At 36.3% G+C, this 13,561-nt stretch overlaps 1 protein-coding gene across 1 annotated transcript in view; it reads left to right on the top strand.

Annotated features, from left to right (window-relative positions):
- The window catches only part of sdhc (succinate dehydrogenase complex, subunit C, integral membrane protein), a 48,191-nt gene extending 37,383 nt beyond the window's left edge, over positions 1-10,808 (top strand). The window contains exons 5-6 of the mRNA XM_039741128.1: positions 9,633-9,796; positions 10,199-10,808. Of these exons, the coding sequence (XP_039597062.1) occupies positions 9,633-9,796; positions 10,199-10,303 (269 nt within the window). The 3' untranslated portion in view covers positions 10,304-10,808. The remainder of the gene's footprint in view (positions 1-9,632; positions 9,797-10,198) is intronic.
- The last annotated feature ends 2,753 nt before the right edge of the window (positions 10,809-13,561 follow it).

Here is a 13,561-nt window from a genome sequence, read left to right on the forward strand (position 1 = left end):
ATATTGTTATTTTTATATTGCCACACATGGGTAACAGATTTGCACAGAAACACAGGAGGTTGTAGGGACAGGGACTTTAAAACACTGCAAATAAACATTTGTCTCTGTTTCAAAAGTTTAAACTGTGCTCCATGACAAGACAGAGATGACAGTTCCGTCTCGTAATTAAAAGAATGCAAACATATCTTCCTCTTCAAAGGAGTGCATGTCAGGAGCAGAAAATGTCAGAGAGAGACAGAGAGCGAAAAGCAAACAATCAAAAATCAATACGTGCTGTTCGGACTTTTAAGTATGCGAAGCACCGCGATAAAGCAGCCGCAAGGAAGGGAGCAATGTGAAGGTAGTCTTGCAGCATTTTTCAGAGGAGTGCACACTAGGGCAGTTCTCTGCTCACACCCCCTCCATCAGGAGCAGAGAATGTCATAGAAAGAGAGAGAGAGAGAAAAGCAAACAATCAAAAATCAATAGGTGCTGTTAGAGCTTTTAAGTATGCGAAGCACCACGCGGGAAGCATATCGTATATCATTGAAGTTTTATTTAATACATAATACGTGCTCTGATTGGGTAGCTTCTCAGCCATCCGCCAATAACGTCCCTTGTATGAAATCAACTGGGCAAACCAACGGAGGAAGCATGTACCATAAATTAAAAGACCCATTGTCCGCAGAAATCCGCGAACCAGCGAAAAATCCATGATATATATTTAGATATGCTTACATATAAAATCCGCGATGGAGTGAAGCCGCGAAAGTCGAAACGCGATATAGCAAGGGATCACTGTAAATGCAGCCAAGAATACACATTTTGGCATAATAATGGATAATGGCTATGATCACCTGAGGGGTTTTCTCTCTGTTTAAAAAATTCGGCCTGTATCTGGCCCAGTTACCTCTTCCATTGAAGAATATGAAAAATGTCTTTAGTTTTTACATTATAAGATTAAAAAAATGAAAAAATTACTAATACAAATCCATCATACTTTTATATTTTCCTTGTCTTCCCTCTCCATCCAGCTTCTTTTCCAAATTTTCACCAGTTTCATCTACTTTTATTGTTCACTAGTCTGTAAGATGATGCCTACTGGACCCCATCTCCACCACAATTCCCAAAGTTGGCCTGTATACCATAATCTTGACTGTTACAACAATAATAAATATATTGCTTGATTCCGGCTTTGTGCCAGCTACTTTAAAATCGCTTCTGTAACTCCAAAATTAAAAATGACTGGTCTTGAAGCTCAATAATTTTCAGCCCATGTGTCACTTACCTTTTCTGACTAAAGTTCTTGAGTATGTTGTGGCCTCCCAATTCAACACTTATGTAGCTTGTAATAAGCTGATTGAACCCTTTCATTCTGGTTTTTGAGCCTAAGCTCAGCACAGATGTGAAACTGCTCTGATTCAAGTAACTACTAATGATTTACTTATAGCAGCAGACTATGAGCAAATCAGTATATTAATTGTTAGATCTTATTGAAGCATTCGATACTGTCAAGCATGATGCATTACTATCTATCTCCAAGTGCTATGTTTCCTCCCTAGTGATACTTTGCCAGGCCTTTACTGCAGCTGTCTTCAGGTGCTGCTTGCTCGTTGGACTTTCCAATAAGTGAAATGCATGCTGAATTGGGTTGAGGTCAGTTGATTGGCTTTTGAAAAATCTTTCACCACTTTGCGTTGAAAGGCAGTTGGTTTGCTTTCATAGTATGTTTTGGCTCATTGTGCAACAGTACTGTGAAGCATTGTGCTTATCAGTATAGCAACATTTGGCTGAATCTGAGCAGACAGTATAGCCCTGTACACTGAAGAATTCACCTTGCTACTTTTGCCAGCAGTCATATCATCAATAAACACAAGTGACTGACTTCCATTCGCAGCCATGTATAATCATGCCATAAAATTGCCTTCACCATGTTTCACACTTCTGGCAAAGTCTAATCTGTCCTTCCTATACTTGAGGTTTACTAGTGGTTTGCACCTTGTGGTAAACCCTCTGGCTTTACTTTCATGAAGTCTTCTTTTGATTATAGACTTTGACAATGATAGCTCTACCTCCCAGAGAGTGTTCTTAGTTTGGCTAAATGTTGTGAAGGGGTTCTTCTTCACCAAGGGCAAAATTATGTGCTCATCCAGCACAGTTGTCTTGTGCGGTTTTCCAGATCTTCTGGTGTTGGCTGAGTTCTCCATTGTGTTCAAAATGGTTGATTTGTCCACTCCTCGTGTTTCTGCTATCTCTCTAAAGGGTTTGTTTTGTTTTCTTAGCCTAATGATGGACTGGAATGAATGATGGACTTGCATGAATGACTTTTGGTACCTCATTTTGAGTGTACACAGTGACAGCAAAATTCCAAATGCAAATTACATTTAACTGCAGACCTTCTACCTGCTTAATAATTAATGAATTAATTAGGGAACTGATCCAACCTGGCTGTGGAATAGCATGTCAGGCAAATGTCCAAATACTTTTGAACCACTGGAAATGGGGTTGGGGGCTATGCTGTCATTCCTAAACACTTCATATGATTTTTTTGATAAACCCCTTGAATTCAAGTCAAAAGCCTAGACTTCAATCATATAATGATTTCTTTATTTCAAATGCATTGTAGTTGTGTAAAGAGACAAAATTATGAAAATTGTCCAAATACTTATGGACCTAACTGTATTTCAGTGTTAAAAGAGACTCAGAGCTTGCCTGAGTGATATTACCTCTCAATCACTCTTGATGATCATGTCATCAGACCTTCTTCTTCTGTCAGTGTTCTGAAACACTGAGAATTGTTTTATATTATGGTCACTTGACCCTAGTGGTTCAATTACATCTACCCCCACAGTTCTGTCCTGATTATTATAAAATAATAAATTTATACAGGTAGTCCCAAGGTCATGGACATCCGACCTACAATTTACGAACGAGGCCACAGCTGTAATACATGTGCTTCAGTAACTGCTGCTCCGTCATCTTCGGCTAGGGGATGATGCAAGCGGTGGCTGGAGAGGGGCGATTTCGCTGCTCACCCACTATGCCGCTGCAGCTACTGCTCCTGATTGGACACAGGCTAAATGGAGCGGAGGGGGGCATTTCACTGCCCGCCCAGCACACGGCTAGTAATGCTGCAAGCGGTGACCAGGTTGTGGCTGAACGGAGGCCACTGAGGATGAACTGGTGCGGCAGGGGTAGCATGTGCCTCGGATGGCTGCCTGTTGAATTGGGGTTGGGCAATTCATTACCCGCCTTTGGCTGCACCGTGTTTGTTCTCAGTGGGCGGACACTGCAGGCAGCATACTGTAGTGGAGGTGACTGTGTGGTGGGCGAGTGAAGGAAAACCCAGCCCCCCTCCCAACCCCCCAGTCATTCTCAATAGTAAGCCTGCTTGTACTGTTACGCACTTAGCAGTAAGTGATCTCTTGTCATTACATCAGATGTGTTAATGGGTACTTTCCTGCTGTGATAGTGTGTACAGTGCTGTGCAGAGAATTCATCTTAACCTTTTGTCTTCAACCCTTCAAGAATGTCTTTGAAACACAAATCTGATGCAAGTGCTGGTGATACAGTAAATAAGAGAAAAACCATCACCATTGAAAATAAAGTTGAAGTAATTAAAAGGTCAGAGAAAGGTGAAACTCCATCATTCATTGGCAGAGCACTTGGTTAGAATCGGTCAGCAATAGCATTTATTAAAATAATGTAACTGTTCCGACTTACATACAAATTCAACTTAAGTACAAACCTACAGTCCCTATCTCGTATGTAACCCGGGGACTACCTGTATAGGCTCCTTTTCCAATGCTGAGAAACTTGCCCATGCTTTTATTACACCTTGCATCGACTTAACTCCCTATTGGCAGCTGCCTCTAATCTTTAATCACAGCTCCAGTTGCTTCATAAATACACTGCAAGAGTGCTTACACAGACCTGCAACAGTGAGCATATCACACCCATCCTTCTCCATCTTCACTGGCTCCCTCTGTCTTACAGGATTGAGTATAAAATTGTAATAATAACCTATAAAGCTTTAAATGGCCTTTCAGCAGACTACATCAGTAACCTCCTTTGTCACTATGCTCTTGTCCCTCACTAAGGTCCACTCATTCTGGCTATCTGGTTTTGCCCAAAACTAACCTCCACTCTATGGGTGATGGAGCCTTTAGCCCTATAGCAAGCAGACATTGGAATGACCTTTACAAATGAATGAGATCGGCCAACTCAAAAGACAACTTAAACTCAGAGGCATTTAACTTACCCTGACATTTTAACCCCCTCTTTTAGTTTAATCACTCTATCCAGATGCCCATGAAAATTTGTGTTTGTAATGCAAAATTATGTTATCTGTTCAAGGTTTTCTTGAAGCATTCGTAGATTTGTATTTTATTCTGGTTTACTATTGTTTATTTTATTTCAATGCTTTGCAAATCCTGTATTTATCTTTATTTAATATTTATATAGATATTATTTGTATCCAATGTTGTATATGCCCTGTTTTTCTTTCTGAATTTCTGTGAAGAGCTTTGAGTATGGGAAAGGTGCTGCATAAATAAAATGCATCATTATTACTCAAGTGATCTAAATGACTGACTTAAGAAGAGCATTGTTAGTAGGCAGCTACTTTTATCTGTGGATCTCATGCTATCACTGCAGCATATCAGATTTGCACCTTAAACACATTTAAAAATATCGTAGCAAGTACTGTTTAACAGTTGACATTGTATTTTTTGACAGAATTACCCAGCCTAACAACCAAGTAGGATAGCAGTCTAATACCATCATATACATGCAGTAATGAAACGTTTATTATGACGGTCAGAGGTTTGCATCTTAGTCTAGTTCCATTTCACCTTCACTTGTGTGCCCAACAGACTATGTGATATTATAAATGCTTTATAGTTAAAATAAAGCACAATTCTAAACAAACTCCAAAAAATGAAGAACACAAAAAACAAATCAAGTATACTGTGCAATACTTCATAGATTCAGTCCCCAAGTGTAAATTCTATATTATATTTTCCTTCTTTTAGGTAAACAATTGCCTTTATTTATAGTAAATGCTTTCCCCATTTTTTAATGGTCTCAGTTTGGTTTCTTGTCAGGTATATTTGAAGGGCTTTAGCTGACTCTTGAGTTGTTCTAACTTCTTTTGTGTCATCAGCAAATTTTAATGTTATGTGTGTTACTAAGCAGTAATCCCAAGTGGAGAAAGACTCTGACATCTCCTAATTAAAAAATAATAATCTTGTTTCATAACCTGTAATTACCTCGGTTTGGCACAGTGTTTTTTTATATAATGTCATTGTGTTGTGTAGCTCCTAGTTTTTGATAATTTCACAGATCCAGTAACAAAACTAGTTTTTCTTTTCTTTTTTTATGTACTGTGTAGCTAATTTGAGCAGTTTATGATAAATGTTGACCAGCCCTGATGTTTTGTTTCTCATATTCTAGTCATTTGTTTTAGCAATTCAACCTATATAATTTGAAAATTGTTTAATTTGATTTTAGTCTACCCTCGGGGTACTAGCATAATACTAAACTCTTCCCTGGGTTAAAAACTTAAGCAATTATTATTTTGTTATATGCATAGAAGTTGATTTATCCAATGGATTCTTTAAGTATCTTCTTACAATGTTACATTGTTAAAAGCTCCTTTTCAGCATGTTATTTGTCTTATAACGGTGCTGTCATTTGTACTCCCTAAGCATAACAGTTAACCTAGTTGTCATGATATTTATAAATGTTATCGATTTGCATTTTCTTTTCTTTACTCATTTTTGACCGAAGCCTATAAGCTTTGTAGCTCCTTTTCATTTTTGTACTGTTCAATACCCTCTGTGCACAGAGATGTGTCATGATTATTAGGGACTAAGGTCTCCCAAATTCATTTCATACTATGCTTTTGAGTTTGTGGTTGCCACACAGTTTGCACCTAGGTATTTGTTTGTTAATGCATTAGTTGTGGCATTTAGAGCACATACATTTTCACAAATGAGGAGTCTTATGCAGAAAAAAAAATTTGGAGGTCTAGATAGTGCAGTCATCCTTGCTGATATAAAAATTACCTAATTTTGTCTGCACACGCAAATGTGGATCTGGGTACATTTACAGAGTTGAAAACAGTAATTTTTATTTATTTATTTATTTTTTATTTTTATTAATTTTATTACAATCCATACAAAGCAATCAAGATTTTACAAAAAGAAAAATTGAAAACAGTAATTTTAACAGTGAGTTCCTGTTCATTGTTACAATTTGGGTTCTGTCGCACACTACCAATGTCTTGTGTAGTGTGGTTTTAGCTTCCTGTTTTATAAATTAACTAAGAGATTACTTATTGCCCTTTTAAATGACACACACATTTAAATAATCTTATATAAATGGCTACCTCCAACCATTTGTGATCATGTCTGTCTTTTCTAAATTACCTTGTATTCTGATCTCTTGGTTTTGTCTTAATAATTTTTCAGATTGCTGTAAACATATTCATCTGTTCATTTTTTTTTTTTTACACAATCCAGTTCAAGATTGCATGGCTCAGATCTTATCACAGCAGTATCATCTGTAAAGTAGGAACAAATGCTAGTTGGGATGTCAGTACATCACATACTGTACAGGCACCAAGATTCACTCATACAAAACCAGTTTATATCTTCCAGATAACTGATTACATTTGTCTGTGCGATGTTGGCTGAAAATATAGCTAATTAAAAAAATTAAATATAGCCAGTCCAAAGGCTCCTGCTCTGTCACATTCTGTGGTTTGATTAGTTTTAGACTGCACATATAGAGTGGTGTACAGAAGTATTCAACCCACTTGAAAGCCTTCATAATTTTCTGCATAATGAAAGATTTCTACACATATTTATCCGTTCAGTGTTTTTAATGTAAACTCTTAATACCATAACAATACATTTCCAAAGTCAAAATTAACCATTTTCTGTAGATATTTACAGTAAGTGATGTAGAAAAACTAAAATGTTAATGTTTGCATTAAACCTCTTTGCTTTGGAAGCTCCAGGTTTGCACAAATGACAAATTAATCACAGAAGCAGCAACGGTGACAGTCATTTAATTAGATCCTCCTTGTATATTTACACAGAGAATTATGAACACTTGGAATAAGCTACCAAGTAGTGTGGTAGACAGTAGGACTTTAGGAACTTTGAAAACTAGACTTTATCTTTTTTAGAAGAATTAAGTGAATAGCACTGGTGAACTTTGTTGGGCTGAATGGTTTGTTCTCGTCTAGATTGTTGTAATGTTGTAATGTCTCCAAATATAAAAAGCACCCTTTGTAAGTGTCATAGCCTTTGTTGGACAATCAAAGTCTGCTGATGTGAGAAATAAGGTCATTGAAATGCACAAGGCAGGAAATGGCTTCAAAAATTATCGGAGAGTTTGAATTTCCTGTTAAGCACTGATGGGTCCAACATCAGAAAGTGGAAGGTTCATCACAGCACCAAGACTCTTACTACAGCAGGCCATCCATCAGAACTAAACATCAGAGAGAGACGTCAACTGGTGAGAGAGGCTACTTAAAATCCAACCATCACTCTTGGTTCTCTTTGGCTAAAACGTAAGTGAAGATGCCCGAGTCCACAATTTCAAGAGCTCTCCATAAAACAGTACTCTACGAGAGGGTAACAAGAAAGAAGCCATTACGTAAGAAGGTCCACATAAAAGCATGTATGGCATTTGTTATAAAGTATGACAAGCACTGAGTTAAGATGTGGGAGAAGATTTTATGGTCAGATGAGACCAAATTAGAAGTTTGGGCCAGACTTCAAAGAGGTATGTGTGGTGTAAAACTAACATTGCCCAGGCCCCAAGAAACACTGAATCTGTGGTGAAATATGGTGCTGATAGCATCATGCTATGGGGATGCTTTTCATGTGCTGGGATGGGGAATCTTGTCAGAGTTGAAGGGACAGTGGATGGGCATAAATATCGCACAATATTACAGGAGAACTTGTTCCAGGCTGCTATGAACCTGCTGCTCAGGAGAAGATTTATGTTTAGACATGACAATAACCTTAATTATAAGGCCAAAATGTCACTGCAGTGGCTCAAAAATGGAAAAGGTCAGAGTGTTTTTGAATGACCAAATAAAGCCCTGATCTTAACCCTATTGAGAATCTGTGGCACCATTTGAAAACTGCTGTCCAGAGGCACCATCCCACCAATCTACAGGATCTCTGTAAATTCTGCCAAGAAGAATGGGGAAGAATCACTTCTGAATAATGTGCAAAACTGGTACAAACAGTACTTCCCCCAAAAGAATTAAGGCTGTTATTGCAGAAAAGGTTCATTTGAATATAAATTAGATCAGCTGATTTTTTTCAAAAACAATTAAAGGTTTAATTTGTTTCGGGTGGCATTTAATTTACACTGATCTTCTGACCCTTCCTTTCGATTTACCTCTCTGTCCAGGTGCTGAGGTTGATTGGCATTTGTCCAGTATGTTATTTGTTCAGGGTTTTTTTTTTTTTGTAGTATTTGTAATTTTAGATTTTACTGTGCTTTATTGCTTGTTATTCTAATTCAAAGCTTTGTAGTTCTTGTATTTATTTCTAATTTAGTGTTTTATGTTGATATTATTTTGTATCCTGTATTTTTCTACTTTTTTTCCGGTTCTTCATTCTGAAATTCTGTGAAGTGCTTTGAGCTTGGGAAGGGTGCTATATAAGTAAAACTATTATTATTTTTATTATTATTCCTACTACTTCTTTAGTTGGTTAAGATGGTCCTTATTAAATAAAACACAATAGTATATAATTATATCATGATATACATTTTTGGCTATACCACACACCACTACTCTCATAAACTAATGCACCTGCCAGCTAAGAAATAAAATAAAAACTGTAACTGCATTGACTAAACGAATACATATTTTGATTAAGTGATTTATTTTTAAAAATGGATTTTCAAGTTAGAGCCCCTTCTATGTGCATGCATAACTATAGTAAAAGTATTCTGTACTACATTTATCCAGGATTGTAGCTGGAAAGAATTTCCCTGACAGACATTTTAATATTTTTTGTTTCAGATTAACACATTTCAATAAAAACGTATAATCAAGAAATATAAAGGTAGTTGAGGAAGAAGTAATATTTGGTCTTCGTAATATATTAGTGGTATTCATGTCCCACTGCACAAAATGTGTTAAGTAGGCAAGTGCATGTACAAGGTTACAGGTTTATAGATTCAACCTTTTAAAATGTAAACCTTTGCCACCATTTGGAAGGAAACAAATAAGTGGCAAATACCTTAAAAATGCAGGAAAAGAAATGAGTTGTGCTGAAGGTGTTGTACTTGTCTGAACATTCAGTGGTGTTCTTCTATGTCTATAAGCTGAATTGATTTTTGTTCCTGTATGAGATGAGATAAACTTGTAATTGGGCATTTTGTTTATATGACTCACCCTTTAAATCAGTTGCTGTGCATTAGGAGAAAAAACAGCTTAGCGCCACAAAAGAAAATGAAAGACATTGCTAATGAAATTAATGATAAGTTGATTTTAAGATAAAAAAAACACTGAAAGCAATATTTTTTAGTTTTCTAATAAATAGATGTATAAATGGTACATTTAATGGAATGACCGCCATCCACGACTGAATTTTGCACTGTTATGTTTACCCTTTCAGGAATCTCACTGTTTGCCCTTTCTGCACTGTTCCTTCCTGGTGACTTTTCTTCTCACCTTGACCTGATTCGATCCTTGTCTCTTGGACCTGTTCTTCTCTCCGCTGCAAAGTTTACCCTGGCTTTCCCATTTACCTATCATTCATATAATGGAGTGCGACATTTGGTGAGTGTTAGACCTTTCTTTTAAGCTGTGGTGGTTTGCGGAATAATGTTGCATGATCTCTGAATCGATGTATTTTGTGGTGCATGTTCAGGTTGCACATTCAGTTTCATTATTACAAATAGCTGAACATATAACTTGATATTGATTAAAAGCTAATTATTAATTATAAAAGCAGGTTTATCTTAAACCAAAATAAAAAAAATGTAAAATAATGATTTTGATTCTCTCAAGACATGTATTCATGAAAAATTTAGACATAAAAATCTTTCTGCATCCTTTAATCTTTTTGCAAACTTGCTCGTGCAGCATGTATTTTGGTAAAACTGATTTCATTTTTGGGGAGGAGGTATGATATTGTCAGTTTTCTTATTCTCTACCTTTTCCTTTTTTTTCCCTTGACAGATGTGGGATGCAGGGAAAGGATTCGGCATAGCAGATGTTTATCGTTCTGGCTACACTGTCCTTGCCATGTCCTTTTTGACAGCAGCAGTGCTTGCTGTGCTGTAGATAGATTCAGGAAGAGACAGAGCATTCAAATATGATTCAGCACATGCTGCCTTTTTGCCCTCTTGGTATACATGGAAAAATACACCTTGGGGAGGACAGATGGATATCATCACATTAGTAAATTCTGATGGATTTCTGCTGTTGTTTGCAGTGCGTGAAAAGCATACCAGGTTGTTGCTTAGTTTAGTTGGTTTAGGCAATGTTCAAACATCATGTGACAACAGCATGTTATAGAAGTGAATTAATCTCTTCTTTCATATGGTTGTCTCCTTAGTCCTGTAGTATATTAAGTATACATGTTGGATAATCTGTTGACGATGATAATAGACAGTAATAGCCATGGCTAAAGATATTCCTGATTTGGGTGTGCTCAAGTTTCTGCTGTTTAAACATCAACAGCATTTACCAAGGCAGTGTCTGAAAAGCAGCAGCTCATATATTTTGCTCCAATTCTATATTCTAATTCTCTTCTAAACTTTTTTTTAATCTCTCTCCTGCACAGATTTGTTTTATTTCTTCTTATAAATAATGCAAAGCAACTTTTTGCTTTCTTTTTTTGCTGTTATTTCATCTGTAGTAGCACTTGTAAGAAATCTGTATTAATAAAAATGATTTAGAAATGGATATGTTTCATGTTTTTAAAGTATGAAAAGGCAACATAAAAGTAATTTATTTTATACAGTACCTTAAAAATCATTCACACTCTTGGAAATTTTCACATTTTATTGTTGTGCAACATTGAATCACAGTGGATTTAATTTAGCTTTTTTGGCACTGTTCATGAAAAAAAGACTACTTAATATCAAACTGAAAACCAATCTCCGCAAAGTGGTCTGAATTAATTTCAAATATAAAACACTAAGTAATTGATTTTGCAGCGATTTCAGCCTTGACTCTGTGCACAGGTCTCTCTTGTCAGCTTTGGACATCTAGATGCTGCAATTTTCCCCCATTCTTCTTTGCAGAGCAACTTGGGCTGCATGAGGATTGTAAGTGAAAGGCCTTTTTCAGGTTCGGCCACAAATTATCAGTTGGATTAAGATCTGGACTCTGACTCCACCAATCCAAGACATTACCATGTTAAATCCTGTGTAGCTTCAACATTAAGCTTGTGAATGTTGTCTTGCTAGAAAACAAATCTCCAAGACGCAGGTTTCTTGCAAACTACTTAAGGTTTTCACCCAGGGTTTCCCTGTATTTTGCTGTATTCATTTTACTCTTTACCCTCTCAAGACTTCCAGCACCTGCTGCAGCAGTGAAGCATGATGTTGCCAGCACCATGCTTTGTGGTGGGGATTAAGTTATTTTGCTGTTGTGCAGTGTTCAAATATGATGTTCAGTCTGAGGGCCAAAAAGCTTGATTTTGATATTATTAGTCAAATTTTCTTCCAGCTAAACTCAGATTCTTCCATTTGCCTTATGGCAAACTCTAGTCAAGATGTCATGTGCATCATTTTACAGTGGCTTCCTCTTTGCCATTGTCCCATAAAGCTATAACTGGTGAAGCACTCGCACAACATTTGATGTATGTTCCGTCTCCCCTATCTGAGCCACAGTACCTTGTAGATACTTCAGTTATCACAGGTTTCTTGGTGACCTCCCTCTCTAGTCATTTTCTTGTACAGTTGTTTTGTGTTTGTGGACTTCCATATTCTTTCCATTCGTTATTGATGGATTTAACTGAACTCAAAGAGATATTCAGTGACTTGGATGTTTTTGGCCTCAGTCCCCTAGCTTGTGTTTGTCAATCATCTTTTCACATAGTTGCTTGGAATGTCCTTTTGTCCTTATTTTGTAGGTTAGGATACAATACTGAGTCTCCATAAGTTTCACCTTTCAGATAAGGTGCATTTATAGTGAACCCCTGAAATGAGATCACTGTTAAACTAATGAGACTTCTAAAGCCAATTTACTGCACCAGTGAGGATTTAGGTGTGTCATATTAAAGGGGGGAATTACATATGCAATCAGTTATTTTGTGTTTTATATTTGCAAATGTTTTAAACCACATTACAGAGATCTGTTTTACTTGATATTAGTGTCAAAAAGATCCAGGCACTGTACCAGTGGAATGAAGGACAAAAAACAAATGCAAACCTTTGCATTGAAGTACTTAACTGACATGGGAAAATTGGTTGTTTAGAATATATATAATACAATTTAATATAAAATACAGCAGCAATGGAAATTTGTATTAAAATGCTTTAATATGTCTGAACATATTTTCTTCTAGGCTCAGTAGCTGGTGATATTTCATTCAATGATATATTTCATTAAGCAATCGTACTTCACTTTTCACAGTCTCCTGCCATTTTGCTGGGTTACCTGCTTTATGTATGTATTTATTTTGCACTACATTGGCTCACCACATATCACAATTTTGTTCTTACTTAATTCCTTATCAAATGATTTTATGCTAAGAATTACTGAAAAATATCTGCATTATTAAAATGGGTATTTTAAATGAGTATTGTGTAGCATGTAAAAATTAATTTGCAATCAAGATTAATAGTACTAATTTACTGGACTAGACAAAATGTGGAAGTGTAAGAAATGTCTGTACAGCTTTTTAATTAGTTCTCTGTCATTGTTCATTAACTGCAAAAAGTTAATTTACAATTTAATCTCCTTTTGCATTTGTCAAGTTAAACATGTACTAACAATATATTTCTGATACATTTATTTTAATTCCTACTTTGTCATAACTGAGGTAGTATTGTATGAATACCTCTTAATGTAGTCAGTGTGCCACGGTACAATAAGAAATGCCATTTGTGTTAGCCTGGCAAAACAGATTAAAATTGCCCAAGTATAAAAGGTGTATAGTAATGTCCAAAACCTAGTTTGAGACCACAAGACCTGCAAACTGGAGCCCCTCTCTGTGTTCTTAATTATTAATTTGTATTTATTGTTACAGGTTGTTTCAATTGCCTCTGTCCTAATCTTTATTGCCATTGCTTCAGGATAAATACAATTGTTGGTGCATCAGGCAAGTATAACAGCAATGAGTGATCAATGAAAGGCAGTTTTAATAAACATACTAGTGTTACCCTTGAAATGTCCGAAATCATGAATCATGTTGCAGGAAAGGGTTTGCATATGCAGTATGCAAAAGAAAAAAATAAATAATAAACTTTTTGTGTTCCTGTTTCTTATAGGAAAAAAAAGTTATGTGCCCGTCAGAATTACTTTAACTCAGATGGAAAGTTGCTGCATTCATTTTTTCTTTTGTAATTAGATTGGTTTATAATTCACTGC

The sequence above is a fragment of the Polypterus senegalus genome, chromosome 18 (assembly GCF_016835505.1).
Source record: "Polypterus senegalus isolate Bchr_013 chromosome 18, ASM1683550v1, whole genome shotgun sequence".
Lineage (NCBI taxonomy): Eukaryota > Metazoa > Chordata > Cladistia > Polypteriformes > Polypteridae > Polypterus > Polypterus senegalus.